The sequence below is a fragment of the Chlamydotis macqueenii genome, chromosome 25 (assembly GCF_036417535.1).
Source record: "Chlamydotis macqueenii isolate bChlMac1 chromosome 25, bChlMac1.mat, whole genome shotgun sequence".
Classification (NCBI taxonomy): domain Eukaryota; kingdom Metazoa; phylum Chordata; class Aves; order Otidiformes; family Otididae; genus Chlamydotis; species Chlamydotis macqueenii.
The window spans coordinates 3,694,975-3,718,536 of NC_141580.1; the positions used below are offsets into that span (position 1 = coordinate 3,694,975).

General features: G+C 58.5%; 1 protein-coding gene across 1 annotated transcript; it reads left to right on the forward strand.

The window, feature by feature from the left end:
- The first annotated feature begins 941 nt into the window (after positions 1–941).
- ACE (angiotensin I converting enzyme) lies at positions 942–18,166 on the forward strand. The gene is made up of 25 exons (XM_086766600.1): positions 942–1,512; positions 4,656–4,823; positions 6,234–6,321; positions 6,573–6,716; positions 6,959–7,150; positions 7,302–7,399; positions 7,817–7,989; positions 8,284–8,507; positions 9,872–10,016; positions 10,307–10,405; positions 10,632–10,754; positions 11,211–11,422; positions 11,958–12,094; positions 12,397–12,555; positions 12,937–13,024; positions 13,226–13,369; positions 13,596–13,787; positions 14,129–14,226; positions 14,512–14,684; positions 15,135–15,358; positions 15,598–15,742; positions 15,933–16,031; positions 16,429–16,551; positions 17,099–17,286; positions 17,525–18,166. Exons 1-25 carry the CDS (start codon positions 1,060–1,062, stop codon positions 17,719–17,721), a joined length of 4,086 nt encoding a protein of 1,361 aa, XP_086622726.1. The 5' UTR covers positions 942–1,059; the 3' UTR covers positions 17,722–18,166.
- The last annotated feature ends 5,396 nt before the right edge of the window (positions 18,167–23,562 follow it).

The following is a 23,562-nucleotide window of genomic DNA, read 5'->3' on the forward strand; positions in this document are numbered from 1 at the left end:
GGGGGTGCCAGTGCTGTCGCACACCCACACGGGCTGGGGGTTGAGGGGCTGAAGGTTGTTTGGGCGCCCACGTCCGCCAGTGCAGGTGGTGGGTGGTAGGGCAGGGTGGGAAGCTGTGATTTTTGGAGGGAGGTGTAATAGACATCAGAGGGCTGCAGGCTCCTAAATCCTTTTCTTTCTTATTATGGAAATGGCTCTGCAAACCCCGCAGGGTCCCCAGCCCTGGTAGGAGGGCTTGTCCCTTGTCAAGGGGCCATGCTGTTCCCGTGGGGTCACCCCTTGGGCTCACGTTGAGAGGCTGTGGTGGTGGCCAGTTGCTCTGCAGCACCCAGTGGGGCCAACAAGTCAAGGGGATTCCCTCTGTCCCCACCAAAAAAACCTCTCCCCTCTATGGCAGGTGTGCCCATGTGGTGGTGGCCCTGACGAGTGGTGATGGGCTCAGCCAACCCAGGGCCCAAGGTCAGCCGGGGTGCAGCTCCCAGAGCTGGGCCAGGCCCTGGGGGAAAGGGATTTAGTTAATTAAAAAGAAAAAAAAAAAAAAAAAAAAGAAGAGAAGAAAGGAACTGTCAAGTCCTCTGACACGGATCTGGTTTTCATTTTGAAAGAACTCTTTATTACTCGTTTATCACCAGCCTAATTCCTCCAAGTCCAAACCGCATGGTGTGATGTGATGGGATCTTCTTCACAGCCAGCAGAAAGACTCCATTTCTCCGAAAAATGAGGTTATGCTGGGAAGGGTGTTGCTTTGGCAAGAAGCAGCAGGAGATGGACCTTGGCTGCACCCCAAGCAAGAGCTTTCCCTCGTGCCTCGAGGCGGGCGGCCGGGGCGCTGCCGAGCGGTGTTTGCAGGCGTCGGGAGGGCACGTCCTGCCAAGCACCATGGTTTGGTTGAGCTGGATCTCCCTGTGCCGAGCCAGGAGGGAATCGGGACTCTGCAGGGATGGAGCTGCCTCCCACCCACCCTGTCCACCTTTCTCCTCTTTTCTCTTTTTCCGGTTCTCCCTTCAATTCTCCTCTATCTCCTTCCCTCCCCGCTGTCCCAGCCCCTTCCCTCCCGGCATGGCCAAGCGCCAAAGGGACTTTGCACAAGGCAGCACTCGCTCCTCGCTCCTTCCCGCGAGCCCGGGCGCCGCCGAAGGGAGACCAAAATGCTCCGGTCTTATCTGCGAGGAGAGGCAGGCTCGGTGGGCAGGGTTTGTGCGAAGGCTGCTGGCTTATAAGCAGCCGGCAGCGGAGGCAAAGCTGTCTCGCAAGGCACTGAGCGGAGCCCCCCCCCCGGCTCCGTGCAGCGCTCCGGCAGCGATGCCCTCGGCGCTGGGGCTGCTGCTGTGGCTGAGCCTGGTTGGTGCCCTTCGGCCCGGCTTGGAGCCCCCCCAGCATGAACCCACCGAGGAAGGGGCCGCCCTCTACGCCAAAGCCTACAACAGCACGGCCGAGCTCGTCCTCTTCGAGAGTGTCTCGGCCAGCTGGAATTACTACACCAACCTGACGACCGAAAACGCTGCGCTGCAGGTGAGTGGTGGGATGGGGGGGCAATGCCACCGTGAGGGTGTCCCCAGCACTGGGCACCGGGGGAGCTGGGGCATGGTGGGGGACACCTGGTGTGGTCTCCTTCCTCCTCCTTTTTCAGCACTCAGGATGGCAAACCAGGGCTGGGACTCGTAGTCTGGGAACCGCAGGGAGTTGCCCCAAATTGGCCCTCGGAGAGGCTCTGCCCCGGCGTGTCAGCCCTGGTCTCAGAGTGGCATCCGGGGTATTTTTAGAGATTGTTCCCTCTTCCCAGCACCTTCCACTTTCCTTCCCCTCCTTCCCGGATTGTGGTCAGGTGTCAAGTGTCCCTGTCCCTGCCCAGTGCCACCACGTCCCAGCACTGTGCCACCTCAGAGCCTCGCCAAGTCCTGGTGCTGGGGGATTTTGGTTTGGGGCAGATACCGGGAGCCCAAAGTGTGCACAAGCAACGGAGTGGCGTCAGGACGGAGGCTGCCAGCCCCTGTCCCTGCGTCCCCAGCCCACGGGGATGAAGTTGGTCTTGGGGATGCACTCCAGGCTTTGTGGAATTTGCCATCAGCCCGGCTACGTGCGGGCAGAGCCGCGGCAGGGAACGATGCTGGGGGGGCGTCCCACAGGCGCGTGTGTGTCTGGCCAGGGGTTTGTGTGTCTTTAGGCTGGATGTAGCAGGGCAGGGAGATTCCGGTTGGGAATCGCAGGCTGCAGAGGTTTCCCGGCTCTCGCTGTGCCCAAGGAGCTGACGGCTGCCCCAGTGCTAGGGGCACGGCCACGGCCCTGGGCACAGCGCGGAGAGAGACCTTCCACCCCGTATAGACAGCGGTGCACAGGGGTGGGTGCAGCCCGCACGTGACCAAGACGTGTTCAGGGATCCCAGCGTCACCCCCATGCCCCAAGGGCTGCGATTCGGCCCGGAACCTCGCCGGATCCCACAGGGACAGGGGCACAGCGTGCCCTGCGACAGGAAGGAAATGCGTCTCCCTGCGCAGGGGAAGATCACCGCCAGGTCTGGCCGCTGCCAACTTGGCAGGACACCCAAGGAGCACCCAAGTGCCCCTAAAGCCTTTTTTTTTTGGGAGAGCTGATGTGATGTTTGGGCAGGCGCCCAGCGTCTGCTGCAGATGTGGTGGGGCTGAGGAATTTGGGACAGAGTGGGAGCATCCCGGTCATGCCGAGTCCAAGTTTAGGGTCAGGAAAGCACCTTGTGTGGACTTTTCTCAAGGGAATTCCAGGCCAGTTGCCACAGTTCCTGTGTTAATAAATGCCCCAGGATCACGGCCAGATGCTCCCAAGGCAGCCCAGGAAGAGGAGAGGACCTGGCCCCCGAGGTCAGCCCACCGATGGGGCAGCAGGGAGGCATGCGGTGGCATGGGGAGGCACTGGGCGCTAAAGGGTTAAAAGCTGCCCAACACAGCCTGAGAGGTGGAATTTGGGGATCTGGGGGAGCCTTGGGCCAGGCAGACCCCACGCTGAGCCAGGCCACCGCGCTGGCCTCTGGGCAAAAGGCTGGCGAGGGTGTTCGTGGTTCGGGGGCTGCTCACGGGTGCCAGACGTCTCCAAGCGCCTGGGGTAGAGCAGCCCCAGCATCCCGGGCCACATCCTGCGCCGCTGAATCTTCCCTGTGCAACCAGCAGCAGGGAGGGACTGGGGTGGGGGAGCTCGGTAGGGAGACCTGGGGGCTGTGGGCGCCCAGGGGCCTCTGAGCCCCCCAAAGAGGCACCCCCACAGAGAGAGCTCCTGGCTGCGGGGGGGCGAAGGGCCAGGGCTGGTGGGCATGGCTGCGGCGAGGGGGTCTCGGGCAGCACCGCCAGCCGCGGCTCGCTCCGCCGGAGCTGTCAGGAGAGTTTAGGGTACGATTCGCCTGACCAAACACAGGCGCCTGTTCGAGGAGAAGACAAAACACAGCTGGACTCTGCTTCCTACAGCTCCCCCGGCTCCGCAGCGGGGTCTGGGAAGGGGGAACGATATCCCCTGTTCTGCGGGGTGATGCAAGAGCGCCCTGCTCCAGCGCAGGGTGTCTGGGGGGCCAGTGCACCCCGGTGTGCCGGGGGATTGGGGACAGCGGGTACCCGGAGTGATGCTGTGGGTGCTGGGACGTCCGCGGGTGGGCAGCCAGAGGCACCTGGCACTTTTGGCATCCCCGCTCCTGTGTCCCTTGGCTGTGTGGGCGCCTGCCCCGGGCATCCACCAGCCCTGCCGCACCGTAACTCCCTTCCCTCCCCACTGCCAGCTGAGGGAATGTGAAGATTAAAATAAAACAAACCAGGCTTATTGGAGCCAGGCTAAAAACGCCGCGAGTAACAGCTAATTAGCTCCATCAATCATGCCGGGACAGCACACGGACAGAGAACAGGCGCTCTGCACCTCCTCACTCCATCCTCCACATTGCCCGGACCGGGACCCTCATGAAACATCAGCGTTTCCCAAAAATACAGCTGACACCAGCTGGGCCAGGATGCGACTGCCAGCTATACACCCAGTCCCAGCATCGTGGCCGCCGGCCGTGCTCCCAGCTGCCTAAATAACCCCTCGCAGAGCAGGCAGCTCCCGGCCGTCCCACGGCCCTGGGAAGGGAGGTTGGGGCTGGCAGGAGATGGGTGACAGCGGGAGACCCAAAACTGGGGGCTGGGTGCTCACGGGTGTCCCTCTGCAAGGTGAAAGCCAGGTACGGCGCTGCCAGGGCATGGGCTGCAGATAGGCGAAGGAGAAATGTGTAGATCTAGCAAGGAGGTACAGGATGGAGAAAAGCGGAAGTGGAATTCTTGTAGTTTTTCTTTGGGCTTCTGCTAAGGTGGGAAAGGAATAAAATGAAGCCAGACCTCAGAGCTCCTCAGGACACGCTGCTAGCGTGGGGTGGACATCCCATCCCTGCATCCCGACTGGGCCGTAACACCCTGGAGCCACCTCCAAAACACCCTCAAAGGCCACCTCGGCAGGTGCTCGCCAGCAGTGCCATGGGGGCTGCAGACGTTGCTGCATCAGCTGGAAGCTGATGTCTCTATCCATGAATGTCACAGACTGGTGACAGTCCTGCCTGCTGCCTCATGTCACAACCCCTTGTTGTCCTGAACCCGGTCCCTAAACCATCACCTGGGTGGTGGTATGTCCTGGGGCTGGTCCTGAGTCCCCGTGTCCCTCTCGCCGTGCAGGTTGAGGCATCGCTGGAGGAGCAAAACTTCACGGAGCTGTGGGGGAAGAAAGCCAAGGAGCTCTACGGCAACATCTGGAGCAACTTCAGTGACCCACAGCTGAGGAAAATCATCAGCTCCATCCAGACGCTGGGACCCTCCAACCTGCCCCTGGAGAAGAGAGAGCAGGTAGATGGCGTGACAGCGAAGCCCTGGGCCTTGTTGGGGTGCTGCAAAACCCCTTAGAGGGTTTTTTTTTTTTTCCAAACCTCCAGCCCCTGTTGCCGGCCTGTTGCCTCTCTGACGCACTTTGGAAGGTGTCCTTGGCCTGTGCACAGGGAAGAGAGTGATGGAGAGGGGAGCCAGGGTGCTATCTCCAGGGGATGTGGGGTGTCTGCTGGCCCCCTTACACAGCCCTAACCTCATCTTGGAGCTATCCAAGTGGGAACTGGAGATTTCCTGCTTACACAGAGAGGCCTTGGGCGTCACCCGGAGACCAGCCAGGCTGTGCCCATGGCTGGGGGCCAGCTGGCTCGACCTCCCCCCCTCAGTGCTCCTCGGGGCCAAAAAGGAGAGCTGCTGCAGGAAGCAGGGACCCTGAGCCGTCCCTGCAAGCCTGGAGATGCTGCGCCTTGGGGACACAGCCTTGGTGACAGGCTAGGGACGTCAGGACGCCCTGAGCCTTCCCCATCACAGCTCTGAGCTTTCAGGGTCGTTTCCCTAAACGCAGCATGATTTCCATTTCCGTGCGTGAAAATATTGCCCCGGCTGAGGCCGGCAGCCTCTCGGCTCTGCAGGAGTGCAGGGACACTGGCACTGCTGTCCCCTCCAGCCTGGCCTACGGCTTCCTGACAGCCCTCCCCACCGAAACCCTGGCAAAGCCCAGTGATACAATCCTTTCCGGAGAAGTGTCGGCCCTGGTTCCTTCCAGGAAACCCATCCCTACTCTCTCCCAGATAGCAGGCAGCATCGCGTCTCCTCCCTGCGCATCAGCCACGTCTCGCCTGTCCCCAGGCAGCTCCATCCCACAGCCGCCACCGTCTCGTCTCCATCTCCATCCCCTCCGCCCCGCCGGAGCAGAGGGATGGGAGCGGAGAGAGGGATGGAGCAGAGGAATTTCCTTCCCTGGGAATGGGCTCCCCAGGCAGGTTCCAGGAAACCTCCTGTTGCTATTGTTTGCTGTTGTTGAAGTTCACAGAAATAAATCCCCCTCCTCCTCCTCCTCCTGCTTTTCTTATTTCTTTTTTTTTTTTCCTTTTTTTTTAACCCTCTTAGATAAACAGGCCGTGCCGCAGCCCCGCTGACAAAGGGCTTTATAAATAGCCCCACTCTGGGACACCGCGAGCACTCGCGCCGTGTTGGAGGGGGGTTTGGCGAGCGGCCGTGCATGGGTTGTCTGTCCCTGCTCCCACCATGCGGCGGGTGCAAAGGCTCTGGGTGATAACACGCTTATCTCGCCAAAAACGCGCTGTATAAACACATCAACCCTCCTCCGCATCCCTCCGGACACACACGCTCCGGAGCTGGGAAGGCTGTCGATCCCTCCTGAGGGGCCATTCCCACCCCCTTCCAGCCCCAACGCCTTTTCCTTCCACGCAGTACAACACCATCCTGAGTGACATGGACAAAATCTACTCCACGGCCAAGGTGTGCCCGCCCAACGGTACCTGCTGGGAGCTGGAGCCAGGTATGGGCCTTGTCCCTCTGCCCCTGCGGGGTGCCGAGCACCCCGTGGCCATGAGTTTGTCCCAGTCCCCACATCCCCAGCAGGTTGGGGTTGGCAGGTCCCACCCGTGCTCATCAGGGTTGTCCACGGAGCGAGGATGGGTATTTGGGTCTGGTACGGTGGTGGTGGCACCTGTGCGGAGCTACTGTGGGATGTGACACCCCCCCGCCCCGTGCCCCTCTCTCATGTCCTCCTTGCCCCCTCTGCCTCAGACATCTCCGACATCATGGCCACCTCTCGCAGCTACAAGAAGCTGCTCTACGCCTGGGAGGGGTGGCACAACGCTGCGGGCAACCCGCTGCGCACCAAGTACGAGGAATTTGTGAAGCTGAGCAACGAGGCCTACCAGATGGATGGTACGAGGAGGCGGGGGTGCAGGGGGTGGTCAGGGGTGGGAACCGGGGCCAGGGCAATGGGGTGCCCTGCTGCTCTGCCCATCCTGCATGCAGCTGGGCATCCAAATTCCATTTCCCTGGCGCCAACAATTTGGGGAGGGGGTAAAAATCCTACTGCTGTCCCCTGGTCCTGGCTCTTGGGGTTGGGTGTGGGGGAAGCCCCCAGGGGCCAGAGACAGGGGTCATTGCTGCCTCCCTGTCAGGATTCGAGGACACAGGCAGCTACTGGCGCTCCTGGTACGACTCCACCTCCTTCGAGAAAGACCTGGAGAGTCTCTACAACCAGCTAGAGCCACTCTACCTCAACCTGCACGCCTTTGTCCGGAGGAAGTTGTACGACCGCTATGGCCCCAAATACATCAACCTGAAGGGTCCCATCCCTGCTCACCTCCTGGGTAAGAGGAGGGACCCCCCAGCCCAGGGGTGCTGGTGGGACCAGAGGAGCACACACTGGGCCATACTGGGACAGGGAGGTCCCAGTTATCACTATGTTTCTCTTCCTCCCGACCTGCCACGAGATCTGCTCCAGCTGTTTTCTTTTCTCAGGCAATATGTGGGCTCAGCAGTGGAACAACATCTATGACCTGATGGTCCCCTACCCTGCGAAGCCCAACCTTGATGTCACTAGCACCATGGTGCAGCAGGTGATGGGCTGAGGGACCCAATGGTGGCACCAGGGGGACAAAAATGGGGGTGTTGGATGAGGCTTGCCCATAACATTGACCCCATGGGAGTCGTTTCTCATACCTGCATAGGGAACAGCAGAACAGGCATGTCCAGGAGGGGAACGGACAAAGAAATGACCCCACTCCCTCTCTGGCGATGGCCATGGTATCACCCCAGCTCCCTTCTCCTGTCCATGCTGGGCACCAGCACCACTGTTCAGTGTTTTTAGGAATGTTCGCCCCATTTCTGTGGCCAGGGCTCCCCATCAGGGTGAGAGGAGCAGGACCACGGTCCCTTGGAGGGACTCAGCTGATCCCCATGGTGCTGGGAGAGGCAATGTCCAGGGCATGGGCAGACCCTTCCTCAGCCATAACCTACTGCCTGCTGCCCACCAGGGATGGAATGCTACCCATATGTTCCGGGTCTCGGAGGAGTTCTTCACCTCACTGGGGCTGCTGGAGATGCCTCCCGAGTTTTGGGAGAAGTCCATGCTGGAGAAGCCGACGGATGGGCGTGAGGTGGTGTGCCACGCCTCAGCCTGGGACTTCTACAACCGCAAAGACTTCAGGTGTGTGTGGGCACCTAGGGGTACAGGGCCACAGGGTAAGACCCCCCTCCATCCCCCTTGGTGGTCACCATTTTGGGTACCCCCACCCTGGCTGTGCAACCCAACCTGTCACCTTCTGGGGTAAGGTCTCGGGACACCACGCTGCCCTGCCTTCCCCTCCACTGGGTCTTTCCCCTTCCCCACGGGGTGCTGCCACCCTCTCAGAGACCCTGGAGGGTTCTTCCAATCAAGGGGGTGCACAGGCAGCCAGGGTCCCTCACCCTACTCAGGCAACGCTCTGTTTTCACCGGGCAGGATCAAGCAGTGCACGACGGTGACCATGGAGCAGTTGTTCACGGTGCACCACGAGATGGGCCATGTTCAGTACTACCTGCAATACAAGGACCAGCTCGTCTCCTTCCGCAGCGGGGCCAACCCTGGCTTCCATGAGGCCATCGGTGACGTCATGTCCCTGTCTGTCTCCACCCCCAGCCACCTCAAGAAAATTGGTCTCCTCAGCAGTGCCACTGAGGACACAGGTATGGCATCCACCCTGGGGAGCTGGGTGGCCCAGAAGGCCTGTGGCACGGGGAAGGGTTTGGGACATGCCGGGGTGGGCTGCAGTCTGGCAACGCAGTCCAAAGCAGGCAAGACCCCAGGGCTGATGTGTGCCTTTCACCCACGCTTGGTTCCATGCCCAACCCCTTCTTTGCTCCATGTAGGAACCTTCATGGCTCTATCCTCTTCACCCCTGAGGGCAAGAGAGATGCTCTCCAGAGCTTGTCTGTGCCCTTCCCTTCTCCGTCAGAGCCTTAAATCTGAAAATAGCATCTTTGTGCTTGATCAGTTCTGACCTTTCCAGCCTTCCCCCTTCCCTCGCCAAGAAACATCCACCCCAGGAGCTCCCGGTGTACTTCTGCGGAGGTGGTACCGAGCGCTTACGTGCACAGTCGAGAGGACAGTCAGCGGGTGACATCTCTGCCTGGCAGACAGCTCAGCGGAGGAGGACTTGTTGCCGCAGGGCACTGCCCAGCTTGGCAAGAGTCTCTTCCCCCCGCCCAACATCTCTCAGCCAACATGTCAAAGCAGACAGCGGCAGAGGAAACCAAGCGTTCACAGACTCCTGCCGCAGGCAGCTGCTTTGCACAGGAGGGACAGTCCTGGGATCCTCCTGCCTTGTCATTAAACACGCCTCATGATGAGGAAGCCATTGCAGCAGCCAAAAGCGTCGGGCCAGTGCTGCATAAACACCATGGAGCAGATGGTCGCTGCCTCAAGGCACCACTGCCCGACTAACCAGCCCTTGGCAGCCATGCCATCACAGCGACGGCAGCCAACAGACCCTCAGGACGGTGCTGCCAACCCCTCTCTGACCCCATAGCTCCAGCTGAGTCTCCAGCAGGTCCTTCTGCAACCTTCCTTCCCTAGGTTTCCTCGAGGCAATGGGGAAAGCAGACGTCACCATCCCCTGTGCTCTCCATGATTCAGTGGTGACTGTCCTAGAGCTGACTCCAGTTCTAGGTCTAGACCATGAGAGCCATTGCAGTGGTGTGACAGCCCTGCAGATCAAACCTCCTTTGCCTTGAGGCCCCAGGGTGAATGCATGAAGAGGGAACCATTGGAGTTACACTCACCAAAGACCTTCTCGCTCTGAGAGCCAGGCAACACCACACTTGTCACTCCCATTGTCCCCACTCAGTAAAAAGGCACATGTGCCCCAAGTAGGAGCTGCATCTAGAGAAGCCTCCTGTGTCCTACACAGCCTTCTCTAGGGAGCAAAATTATACGTTGAAATGCTGTCTCCAGTTTTCATCCAGATCTGCTCACCCTCTTGCTCACAAAAAATCATAGGGCTGTCCAGCCAGACTCCTTCCCAACCTGGTTCAGGCTCTGTTTCATGCAGAGAGCAACATCAACTACCTGCTGAAGATGGCCTTGGAGAAGATCGCCTTCCTGCCCTTCGGCTACCTCATCGACCAGTGGCGCTGGAACGTGTTCAGTGGCAGCACGCCCCCGAACCGTTACAACTACGACTGGTGGTATCTGAGGTAGAGGACAGTCACCAAGGGTGGATGGGGGTGTGGAAGCTGGGGGTGTGCAAGGAAAGAAGGCAGGAAAGAAGGGCGGAGGGGGAAAAAAAAGGAAAAAGTAGCCATGGAGATGGCTGGAGAACAATGGATGGATGGGTGAGTGGGTGGGTGGGATGGATGGAAATACATGGCAGCACACTGTAGCTGTGCTCATTTCTTCAGAATTGTGCCTGCCCTTCCTGTTCCCTGCCTTGATTCTGCTGTCCCCTTATCTCCATGCTCATGCTCTTATTCTCTGTTGTCTACAGAACCAAATACCAGGGTATCTGTCCTCCGGTTTCAAGGAATGAAAGCAACTTTGACGCCGGAGCAAAGTACCACATCCCTGGGAACACCCCTTACATCAGGTAGAGGAAGTGCTGGCAGGGGGACAGAAGCTTGGGGAGCAGGGGGCCTCAGCTCTGTGGGCAGGGACTGGGAAGCCTTGCTCCTGCTTAAGACACAGAGGCCATCCAACGCTTGGGACTACAAATGGTGGGGAGCTGACGTGTGGCCAGCTGCCCTTCCCCACGCCCTGGGACTTGTCTGCTTCCCTTTGTCCCCAGTACTCACCTTCATGGGCTTCCTTGGCAGGTACTTTGTGAGCTTCATCCTCCAGTTCCAGTTTCACAAGGCCCTGTGCCAGGCGGCCAACCACAGCGGTCCCCTGCACACCTGTGACATCTACATGTCCAAAGAGGCTGGAGCCAAACTCAGGTGGGGACAGAGGAGGGTCGGGACAATCGCCACGGGCAGGTGTGTGCGTGGAAGCTGATGGTGTGCAAAAGAAGGAAGGAAAAGTGGCTATGGAGATGGCTGGAGAAATAGCTTTGCAGATGGATGGATGGATGGAAATACATGGAAGCACTGGGGTTGGGTGAGTGGTACTCACCAGAGTATTGTCCGTGTCACAAGCTCCCACCCAGACAAGAGGTCACTAAAGCACTTTTGGTCCCTGTTGACTCCCTGGGTGTTAACAAATGCATGAGTATGTGATGGGGACTCCTCAGTCCCCGTACGCAGGACAGATGGGGGCTTCAGAGGCAGTTCCCAGGTTCTCTTCCCGCTCAGGAATTGTGTCTTCAACCGCTGCGATGCTGAGAGACCATTGCCACTTTTATCCCATCCATCCCCTGGCCTCATGCTGGCTCTTGCTCTCCTGCTTCTCTGTAGGGAAGTGTTGAAAGCTGGGTCTTCCAAGTCTTGGCAGGAAATCCTGTTCAATCTCACTGGCACAGAGAAGATGGATGCTGGGCCCCTCCTGGAGTACTTCAGCCCTGTCACTGAGTGGCTTCAGGAGCAGAACAACAAGACTAATGAGGTGCTGGGCTGGCCCGAGTTTGACTGGCGTCCCCCTGTCCCTGAAGGCTACCCTGAAGGCATTGGTAAGGCTGCAGTTGGGTCTGGGGAGGGGCAGGAAGGGGTCTCCCAAGGGACATCGCTAACCCTCAGGCAGGACAGTGCTGAGGGATGTCTCTGCTGTGGGTGGGGGAGACACCCGTGCCAGAAAAGAGAAATAACCACGTGGTGTCCCACAGGGTGCTGCTTCTCAGGAAGCAGATGCCATTAGCCAACCCCTTGAAGTACCATTGTCTGAAGCTGTGGCCTTGCTGCTGTGGTAGTGCCATCAGTCATGGTGTGACAAGTCATCTGTTTTCAGCTGCATCCTTTCTGGCCAAGTGGGAGGGTCTAGGGCATGCAGCATGTCCTGTTATCCCATTCCCTGTCCAACAGGCCACCCCCAGCAACACTCCTCTGCCCCCATTTCTTGTCTCAACATGTTCCCAAGTTGTGGCATCCTTCAGTAGACCTGCAGTTCTGGGAAAAGCTCAACCATAGCTTCTCCATGAGGTGGTGCTCCTGCAAAGAGAAGGAGCCTTCTGACTCCCCTTGTCCTCCTCTGTATATCTCGTCCTCTAGACAAAATAGCAGACGAAGCACAAGCTAAAGAGTTCTTGTCCGAGTACAACAGCACGGCCGAGGCAGTGTGGAATGCCTACACCGAGGCATCCTGGGCCTACAACACCAACATCACCGACCACAACAAGGAGATCATGGTATGGGAACAACCCCAGGGCTGTGCGGGGAGAGGCCACAGGCAAGGCAGGCAGCTGGTATCCAGGGCACATTTCAGATGAGTTCTGAAAACCAGAGCAGCCTCTGCCCCTAGCCAAGAGGCAATGTTCTCATCCAGCAGGTGCCTTTTCCATTAAAACCCTCATCACGCCATGAGGCACCCACAGGGGCAGCCCTGGGGAGGTTGTCAGTCATGGCATGCCAGGTCGTATTTCTGGTGATGGCCTGTGCCTCAGAGATCTCCCTCAAGTAACTCCTCTCCTGTCCCTTTCTGTCCTCGCAGCTGGAGAAGAACTTGGCCATGTCCAAGCACACCCTTGAGTACGGCATGAGGGCCAGGCAGTTCGACCTCTCTGACTTCCAGGACCAAAGTGTCATACGCATCCTCAAGAAGCTGAGTGTCCTTGACAGGGCAGCCCTGCCTGAGAACGAGCTGAAGGAGGTGAGTTGCAAGGGGACAGAGCAGGACAGGGTGTCCCTTGCCACTACGCTGTGTGGAGACACAGGCTTCTCCCAGCTTTTAGGAAATGCCACTGGGCAGCCACCCCTTGCCCTTGAACAAGGTGATAGTTCGGTACCTTCTACACAAAGCCAAGATCATTGTCTCCAGGATTTTCCACCCAAAGTTTGTCTATCCCTGGCTGCTTGAGTGGCAATGGCCACTAGTCCCTGCTGTATTGACTCCACTTGACCTCCATCTGGGGTCACGCTCAGCCTTGGAAGGGACCAGAGGAAAACACCTGGGGACATCTCAATGGGCTGTGATTTTCTCCAAGAGAAGGAGCAAGGATAACCAGCTCACATGATCTGATTTTCTTTGCAGTACAACACCCTCCTCTCAGATATGGAGACCACGTACAGTGTAGCCAAGGTCTGCAGAGAGGACAAAACTTGTCACCCCCTGGATCCAGGTAAGATCTGGCAGGGTGTCGGCTGAGTCATCTGAAACAGGCCCAGAAAGGAGGGATTTTTAACAGGGATATGGAGAAGGGTCATGAAGGGGCCTTCCCACCTTCTCTGTGATGGCCCCTGAGCAGCACGTCAGGTCTATCACCATTGCATCAGCCCAGCCCATCCACAGTATCACTTGGGCTTCATTGTTCTCCCTCCAGACCTCACGGACATTATGGCCACCTCACGAGACTACGATGAGCTCCTCTTTGCCTGGAAGGGCTGGCGGGATGCATCTGGGAAGATGATCAAGAACAACTACAAGCGATACGTGGAACTGAGCAACAAGGCAGCTGTACTCAACGGTCAGTGTCCTACTCCCTTAGAGACCTACCATGTTCTTAACACCCTGCGGGCAGAGAATCAGTCATCCAACTCAGGGCCAAAATCTTGAGGGTGTGGAGGGCCCACTAGCTCCCATGAGATCCACTGTCTCACAGATATGGAGGGACCTGGGGTGCCTGAGCAGTAAAACAGGTTGTTGTCCAAGAAGGGCAGTGTCTGACAGCTTCTGCCCTTGCCCTACCACAGGCTACACGGACAACGGGGCCTTCTGGAGATCCCTGTATGAGACACCCACCTTTGAGGAAGATCTGGAGAGCTTGTACCTGCAGCTGCAACCCCTGTACCTCAACCTGCACGCCTACGTACGCCGAGCCCTATACAAGAAGTATGGTGCAGAGCACATAAACCTGAAGGGTCCCATCCCTGCCCACCTGCTAGGTAAGGGCTCTGCTCAAGCAGAGCTGTGTCTCCCACCAGGCATTGTTTGCTCCAAGTCATGCTCCAAGAGTTGAGACTGGTCTCTGTTCAGCTCTGGCTGAAGGGCCAAGGCCCCATGAGATGGGGCTGCAGAAGCCAGTCTGCCCCAGGGAAGGGCAACACGCTCAACGTGACTTGCCCTCTCCTGCACAGACAGGCTCCTGCTTGCATCGCCCTCGTGCAGGCAGGGCAGGGGCCAGGCAGGGTGATCCACCCTGTGCAGGAGTCAGGAGTAACTGGTGGCTTTTTCTCTTCTCTCCCTATCTCCCTCCTGCCATGCATTGTCCTCCTGTGCTTCCCAGGCAACATGTGGGCCCAGTCATGGTCCAACATTTTCGACCTGGTGATGCCTTTCCCAGATGCCACCAAGGTGGATGCCACCCCAGCCATGAAACAACAGGTCAGTGCTTTTCCAGGCTGCACTGGGCAAGGCCCTTGGGACCCAGCACCCTTTGGCCATGGCCACCACCCATGGTGCCAAATGCTCTGGTGCTGCCAAAAGCCTCCATCTCTCATCCATATTCTCTACCCACCTAGGTATGCCAAGGGCTGGAGCCAGCTCTAGCTGCCCCCAAAATATCTCCCCTGCTGAGAGGAACAAGGCTGTCCATGGCCTCCCATCCTTCCCACAGTCCCCAGCATGCCCCATTACCCCTTACTAGGTCCTCTGTCTGCTTTCTTCCAGGGCTGGACACCCAAGATGATGTTTGAAGAGTCGGATCGTTTCTTTACCTCTCTGGGCCTCATCCCCATGCCACAGGAGTTCTGGGACAAGTCCATGATCGAGAAGCCATCAGACGGGCGGGAGGTGGTGTGTCACGCCTCAGCCTGGGACTTCTACAACCGCAAGGACTTCAGGTGCCCATGGGGAGCAAGTGGTGGCCCCAGCTGACGTGGTGCTGGGGTAGCTAGCAATGTCTTCGTAGAATAAGGGCACGTGGCCTGGTGCCACCACAGTGTCTCTCGCCCTATGGCTGTGGCAGCTCCACTCTGGCATTGCCACTGGTATCCAAGATGCGGGCGTTGCTGGCAGGATCCCCCATGATGGATGGAGGGCAGTCAATGCCTTTCCTGCCATGGAGAGTGGAAAAAACAGTGAACAGGGACAGGGAATGGCCAGGGACAGCAGAAGAGGCGGGAGAAAAGAGAGACACCAATCTCAAGGAGTAGGACCACCCCAGATGTGAGGTGGGGGCGTGTGGAAAGGGATGCCAAAGGGAAAAATAGCTCCAGGAGGTGTGATCATTCCCGGAGATTTTTCACCTCACCGCCTCTCCTTCTCCCCCCATCCCACATGTCCTGGTTCAGGATCAAGCAGTGCACCGTGGTGAACATGGACGACCTAATCACGGTGCACCACGAGATGGGCCACGTCCAGTACTTCCTGCAGTACATGAACCAGCCCATCTCGTTTCGCGATGGGGCCAACCCTGGCTTCCACGAGGCTGTCGGGGATGTCATGGCCTTGTCTGTCTCCACCCCCAAACACCTGCACAGCATCAAGCTGCTGGACCAAGTCACAGAAAACGCAGGTGAGCTGGCACGGGAGCACCACACAGCAAAGGCAGGGGGCTGCTGGGGGACAGCTGGAGATACAGAGGGTCAGGATGGGCTGGGCAGGGTGGAAGGGGTCAGGGACGTGCACAGTGGCTTTGCATGCATGGAGGGGATAGGAGCTGGTGGGGACACCCTGTTCTTGGGCAGAATGACCCATATGGGGTGGAGAGGTGGGTTCCATACTGCCTTGCTCACGTCTTCCCACCCTGGGCAGAAAGTGACATTAACTACCTGATGAGCATCGCCCTGGACAAAATTGCCTTCCTGCCCTTCGGGTACCTCATGGACCAGTGGCGCTGGAAGGTGTTTGATGGACGGATCAAGGAGGATGAGTACAACCAGCAGTGGTGGAATCTCAGGTGTGCTTGAATTCAGACCCCTCTTTGGTGCAAGGGCCTTGGCCGTTGTCCCACTAAGTGTTTTCTCTCGTGGTTCGGTTGGCTGCAATGGGACACGATGGGATATGGAACCTCACACCCTGCAGCGTTCCCTCCCAGCTTACCCACCACCTTCTCTTCATGCTGGACTAACTCTCCCTCTCCGGCCCAGGATGAAGTACCAGGGCCTATGCTCACCAGTACCAAGGTCTGAAGATGACTTTGATCCCGGGGCAAAGTTTCACATCCCTGCCAACGTCCCCTACATCAGGTGAGTAAGCAGCACTGGGGCAGGAGGGACACCACTTGGACACAGAAGAGCGATCTCCAGCTCAGACGCCAGCAATGGCACCTTCTGGGATACGTGGTGGTACCATCCTGAGGGTGCTGGGCAGCTGTGGGGACCCTGGCAGAGCCTTGGAGAGGAAGGCTGGATTTGGGGGAATTTTTCCCTACCTGAGGAGGATGGGCTTATCCACCCAGGTGACCATAAAACACATTCAAGGAGAAACAGCATCAGTAGATGGGATTGAGCTGATGCAGGTTGTAGCTCCAAAGCCAGTGACGTTCCTCCAGACTTGAAGGGTGCAACCAGGGGGACCACATCCTCCTTGCACAGCCACTAAAAGGGTCTGTTCCCATCTCCTCACTCCTCTCCACCCTCCCAGGTACTTTGTCAGCTTCGTGATCCAGTTCCAGTTCCACCAGGCGCTCTGTGCGGCAGCCGGGCACACGGGTCCCCTGCACACGTGTGACATCTACCAGTCCAAGGAAGCCGGGAAGATCTTGGGGTAGGCGTGTGGGCAGGGCAGAGCCAAGATATTTATGTCTCCAAATACCTCAAAGCCAGCCCAGCAAGACAGGAGGCAGCGCAGCCCCTGGTCTTCCATCCCCTCCCTGCCCCAGCGTGGGATGCTCTGGACCCGGGGCTGGGTGCTGGGGCCCCTTGGGCTGGGTGCTGGGGCTGTGATTGCAAAAGCAGCCACTAGATGGTAGCTGGGACCCTGGTGGGTGGAAGGCTCCTTGCCCCCTCCTCCTCCACCACCCAGTCCCCTGTTCCCTAGGGAAAACACCCCCCTTTCTTCAAGAAAAACATCTGCAAAATTAACCCTTTCATGCAGCAACTGCTCCATCAGGCTGGAGTCACTGGAGGGCTTTGATCCATGTAAACCTCCCCTGCCTCACTTTCCCCCAAGCAAAACCTTCCCCGCGGTGCTGGGGGCACAGGTGGCACCCAGGGATGCTGATACCAAGAGCCCCAAGCCCTGGGGAAGAGGGAAGGGTTGATGGCCAAGAGGGCGATGGGGAACCCACTGAAGCTGATTTCTCCTGCCACAGGGAGGCCCTGAAGCTGGGTTTCAGCAAGCCGTGGCCCGAAGCCATGCAGCTCATCACAGGGCAGCCCAACATGTCAGCCAATGCCTTGATGAACTACTTTGAGCCACTCATGACATGGCTGGTGAAGGAGAACGAGAAGAACGGGGAGGTCCTGGGCTGGCCCGAGTACAGCTGGACTCCTTACACAGGTACGCAGGGCTCAGCCAAGCACAGCAGGTCCGTGATGGGCCACGTGGGAGAGGTGGAGCCGTCTTGATGCTCCTTGGCCACTCCAAAAACCACAGGGTGTTTGGATGCTTCTCCTTGAAGCAGAGTCTGAAGGGGACACGGCATCCAAGAGACCAGCAAAGGGAGAGCTGATGACCCAACACACCCCAGCCCAGAGCCACCAGTACCAACTATGTCCCTTATTTCTCCATTTTCTAGCCACTCCAGCCCAAGCCAGCTCTGACCGAACTGATTTCCTGGGCATGTCCCTGGCCAGCAACCAAGCCACAGCGGGCGGCTGGGTCCTACTTGCCCTGGCACTCATCTTCCTCATCACCACCATCTTCTTGGGCGTCATGTTCTTCACAGCCAGGAGAAAGGCCTTCAAATCCAGCTCAGAAATGGAACTGAAATAGGGCAGCCATCAGCAAGGGAGCATGGACAGGGTGCAAGCAAGGGCATTTGCACAGGCTGGCAGCAACCTCGTGGGCACGTTTGCTAACGAAGCCATGGGTTTCCACAGCCCAGGACTTCTCTCTCCAATCAGGTCAGACTTTTTTCCACTATGCAAGAGCCAAAGCAGAAAAGAGCTATTTATTTGTCAACGTCTGCAGCAGAGGAAGAGAAATTCAGGCACCGGCAGGCATGGAGCCATCACGAGCTGCCCCTGCACCCAGGCCTGGGAGCCGGTCCAGCCTGGGCACCTACCAGCCATCTCCAACCTGTGGGCAAAGCCACGGGGACTTCAAGTGACTGAGGGCAGTTTGGGGAGGGACAAAGCAGGTTCCCACCCCCAGTTTGCCCACTGCCAGGCCGTTCACTTGCATGGATGAAAAATAAACCCATGTCTTGTCACCCCCAGAGCGGCAGGTCAGCTCCTTCTTGCAGGTGGGCTCACATCTCAAGGGGACTGGGCTCTTGAGTAGGAGAGCTGCCACCCCAAGCCAGTGCAACTACAAACCCCTGAGGACCAACCCAGCTTTGGGGCAACACACCTGCAGCACCCAGCCTCCCCCATCCCCATCCCAAAAGCTCCACATCCCCTCACAGCGTCCCCATCCTTCCCTGAACCATGGTCCCACCACAGCTGACAGCTCACGGGTTCACCATGGAGCACGTGCCCAAGGAAAGGGGACGAACTGGGGCCAGAAACCCCCAAAGTCCAGGTCTGAACTGCTCTAAGGGTTGGGGGGGGTCACCAAGCCCTGGCTGGAGCTGATAGCCACCATGGTCCCAGCGCAGGAATGACTCGTGTTTACATAAGGGCCGGGGGGCTCCGAGGTCAGCGATCGCCTCCCACCCTCCCACTCCTGATTATCTCGGGATCAGCCCTGCTTGAGGCTTTCCCCCCCACCCTCCCCATCTTTCTTCTGCTTCTGTAAATAAAACTTGGTATTTGTTCTGCAGTGATTAGGTGCAAAACTAATCCCGGGCTGGGATTATTGCAGCCTTAAAGAGCCGCGATCTGCCGCAGCCCAGAGCGGCAGGGGAAATGAGGGGATCTGGGATGATCCACCCTTCCCCTCCCTGTCTGATGGCCTCCACCCTCGCTCGTGTCTTACATGGGGAAACTGAGACCCAGGAGAGGCTCAGCGCACCGGGAGAGGAGCAGAAGGCATGCGCCTGCCCACCCACGCTCGGGTTCTGGTTTGCTTTCCACCCTCCTCCGAGCTCAGCGCACCCACGGGGAGGTGAAACCCCAACCTCTCCTCTTTCTGCCACCATCCCCAGACCCGGGGAGCAGCTGCCCGTGCTCCCCGCCATCTTCTCCCCACGGCTGTATCCTTATGCGCCTGCTTTCCATCCCAGCACACCGGGCGCCGTCCTCTCCCCCCTTCCCGGCAGCACGATGCTCGCAGGGCAGAGACCTGGCACAGTGAGAGCCGGGTTTGGAGCCAAGGGTATTTTCAGCCTGGGAAAGCTGGCTGGTGCAGGTGTGCTCCATCCAGCTCAGCTCCTCACCAGTAATTTTGAGCCCCGTGGCTCCTTTCTGCCCCATTACTGGAGAAACAGATGTCTCCAAGATCATCAAGATCTTACAAGTTCTGTGAAAATTGCTTTCTGGAGGAAAAAAAAAATAAAAACCAGCCACACTGAACACTCTCACTCAGGGACTGCGACACAAGCTCAGCCCTAACCAGCCATCAGAGAACACACACAGGAGCTGACTCTGTCCTGGAAGGGGTGCTGGGGCAGGTGATGGGTGCACGGAGCTGTGGCTTCCTGCTCAGATACAGATCAACAACCCAAGCCCACAGTCCAGCCAGAAGACAGGGCTGGAGACCAGGTTACCTTCAAGAGGTCCAAGGTCCACACAGCAGATGGGGCTGGCCACCAGCCTACCTCCAGCACTGGTCCAAGGTCCGTGCAATGGATGGGATGGGGCTGGACACCATGACCACCTCCAGCACAGGTCCAGGCTTCCACCCAGGAGAGGGGGCTGGACATGAGGTTACGCCCAGCCCAGCCCAGGAGGACACTGAAGGTCCCACCTTGGGCTTAAATAGAGCTGCTGAGCCGTGGGTGGAGGGGCCCAAGAGAAGCTTTTCAGGGTGAGGAAGGCCTGCTGATACCCTGAGGGCTCCGCCACGCCAGCGGCAGCGCTTGACGAGATACCTTCAAAACCGAGGATGATTTCCCTTCCCTGTTGCGATAACATCTGGAGAGATTTTGCTGCCTTCTGGCTCCTGCATCATGATTTCTGCCGAAATTAGGAGGCTTAGCGAAATTACTCCCTAAGGAGAGAAAAAAAAAAGGAAAAGAGCAGAAAAAAAAAAAAAGGAGATTCTCCCTGAATTCACATCACTCCTCGCCAGGGAGCTCAGGGAGCAGCGGGGGGCTGCCCTGCACCACCCTGTCTGAGCAGGAGGAGATTTGCTTGAAAAATCACAGAAATTCCGAGCCAGAAACTCTCTGAGCTCCCGTTGCTGGCTTGGGGACTCTGCGGCCACAGCAGAAACCCGTTTTCCATTTTTTGGGGGTTCATTATCCGCTGCAGGATGGTGGCCGGGGGGGTTCCCGCACCCCGTGGCCCCTCGCTGCTGGCGGGGGCCCGGCCAAGCCGGGTCTATTCTTAGCCGGCGAGTGGCCGGGTGGGAGCAGGCAGGGTGCACGGGGCCACGTTCCTCACATTCCCCTTCCCCAGGGACAAGGAGAGCCTGGAAATAGGCAGCCACAGCCTGGCAGCAGCCAGGGGCCATCGGCGGGGGCCACGCTGGGTGGGATCCGGGGGGGGGGAGGCAGCGTGGCAGGGGTCCCAGGGGACCAGTGGCGCTGGGATGCGGTGAGCCGTGGGGGACACCGGGGACTCCCCACGTCCCCTCTGTCCCCCATCAAGCACGGAGGGGTGCCACCCATTGCAGCGCGCACCCAGCTGGGTCCCACCCTCGCCGGGGGAGGCACCCGGGGCACGAGCTGGGCTGACCCCCTCCCCAGCCTCACAGAGCCCCCACCCTGCATGGGCAGCATGCCCCCCCGCCCCACTTCCTCGGGGTGCCTCAGCAGCTGGACCCCAAAGCAGGTTCTGCCTGTGTCCCCCCCACCCCTCGGGGGTCCCCGTCGAGCTGACAGCGTCCCCGCCAAGGCTGGGGGAGCGTGGGGCCCTGTCTGTGGCGCTCAGCTCCTCTCCCCCCAGGCCCTGGAAGGTTTCCAGCCAAAGGGACCCACTGCAGCCACCGCCAGCACCCAGCTCCCGTGACTGCATCCTGCCCTTCCCCGGCCTGCCCTGAGGCATCGCCCCGAGTTCCTGCAGCCACCCGCTCGCCCCACCCATCCTCCCAGCCCCAAGGACAGCAGACAAGTCACGAATCTGCCCCGTGCCTCAGTTTCCCCAGCGCATGGCGAGGATGGGCAGGATGCTGGCGTGGCCGCCGTGAATTGAGCATGTCACATCCCGAAGCCGAGTGCCCGTGGCTTTTCCTGCTGCTTCCGAGTGGGAAGTAGCTCCTGTTGGGAAACAACATCCGTGACTTGGTTTAATGTCAAGTCCTTCCCAGGTTTGCAGCCTCCCGCACCGCGCAGCAGATAGCCCAGCCTGAGGAGGGTTAATTTTGGCTGCACATTTAACTATTGCTTGGTTTGGGTGTTTTGTTTTGTTTTGGTTTTTTATACTTAGCAAACAAACAGCACCGAGGTGAAAGCCTGGAAAAATAAATCAGGATTCGGGACAGTGGGGCGGAGGAGGGAGCCAGGACAAGGAGCTTCCTTCCCCCTGCAGAATCCACTTACAGCCCCAGTTCCTCCTTCCCCTGGAGCATCCCTGGAGCATCTTCCAAAAGCCAAGGGCAAAGCAGGGGCACGAACCCTGCCAGGTCGCCCCTGTCCGGGGACAGGCCCGGTGGCTGCAAGCAGCTCTGGGGACGGCGAGAGCCCCGTCTCTCCCTCGCCGGCTGTGTTTGCAGTGCGGCTCTAATTACGGAAATGTGGAGAAATGCCGTCTCTCGGTTGGCAAACATTTCTCCCGGCAAGCGCCAGCCGGCAGCCGCCGTGCTGGGATTCGAGTGGGCACCTGTCCCCTTCACCCCACACCTCCCACCCCAAATCCGCACCCCATTTCACAGCTGTACCCCCCTCGCCCAACACACCTGCACCTGCCCAGGGCAGCCCCTGGCTGGGTGGGTGACAAATCCCTGCCCAGATTATAATTCTCTTCACAGATTATAATTCTCTTCACAGATTATAATTCCCCACACGCCCCGGTGGCTCCGGACGCACTTGTGCTGCGGGAGCGGAGAGGGGGAGGACACCCTCGGGAAGCACCCAGGTCCCATTTGCCCTGGAAATCAGGTGGTTTCCAATCAGGTGGTTTCCCAATGATTCCCCAGGGTGTGGGAAAGAAGGGAAGAAGGCGGAAGGAGCAAAACCTCAAAAACGCTCGAGGAGGAGGAGGAGAGGAAAGAAAGGAGCAAGGGAGGAGAAGGAGGAGAGCAGGGCAGGGACAGAGAGGATTACTGCTGGGTTGAATTAGAGGGAGCCCTTCAGCTGCCTTGAACAGCAGGAGAATTTGCCCAGAGACCCCAATTCTGCCTATTTGGGATAAAATGTAAGCACGGGATTAACTGCGAGCATATGCTTAAGACCCAGGGAATTGAAAGAAGTCTGGGCATAAAATGTTCCCGGGAGGGCAAGGAGGCAGGGCAGGACCGGCAGCCTCGCGGACCAACCGGCTCTGCAGGGATGCACTGGGAGGGACTGGGAGAGCTGTGGGGGCACTGGGAGAGGCATGAGGGAATGGAGAGAGTTGTGGGAGCACTGGGAGAGCCATGGGGGAATGGGGAGAGTTGTGGGAGCACTGGGAGAGCCATGGGGGAATGGGGAGAGTTGTGGGAGCACTGGGAGAGCCATGGGGGAATGGGGAGAGTTGTGGGGGCACTGGGAGAGCCATAGGGGAATGGGGAGAGTTGTGGGAGCACTGGGAGAGCCATGGGGGAATGGGGAGAGTCGTGGGGGCACTGGGAGAGTCACAGAGGGGTTGGAAGAGCCATGGGAGGTTCCTAGAGCTTAGTCCCTGAAGGGAATGACATGACTCAACTCCATCTGCGAGGGCTGCATGGGGAGGAGTATTGGTAAGAGAGGGTCTTCCATCAGCCACGTGGTGGGATGAGTCTCCTCAGCCAGAGAGAAGGGAATCAAAATGGTCCCCCTGCCATGCCCGGAGCAGGACAAGCCTTTGTGGGGTCACTCCACAGACCCAACCCTGGCAGAGGGGGGGCTGTGCCCTGCCCCATGTCCAAAGCCCCACTGGTGCCCCTGCGCTCCCCTCTGCAGACCCGCACCCCAGCGAGAAGGGCTGTGAGCCGGCACGTGCCCTTAGCATCAGACACATCCACATCCACGTGATGTGTCTGTGAACATCCTGGACTGATTTATGGGATGAGAGGAGGGCAGGAGGCCAACCTTAAATCCTGACTGCCTGGTGATTAATAATCATAATTATGATCATATTAGCTGTAGTAATAATAGTTTGCTTTCCCTTGCAGAACTGGTCATCCAGGAATCTCGGAGCGGTTTCACAAGGCCAAGTGACCAGTGTCCCTATTTTCTAGCGAGGAAATTGCGGCACAGAGCTGTCTCCCTTGAGTCACCCGGTATATCAACAAGAAAACAGAGAAGCCAGGAGCCTGGACTCCGTGTCCCTCTCCCTCCCCCATGCTATTAAGCTGCATCTGTGTAATATAGAGCAAAACATCCTCCACGACTCGCAGTAAATCACGGCAGAGGCAGTGTGCAGAGTGGATGGGGGGAGATAATGGGTTTTT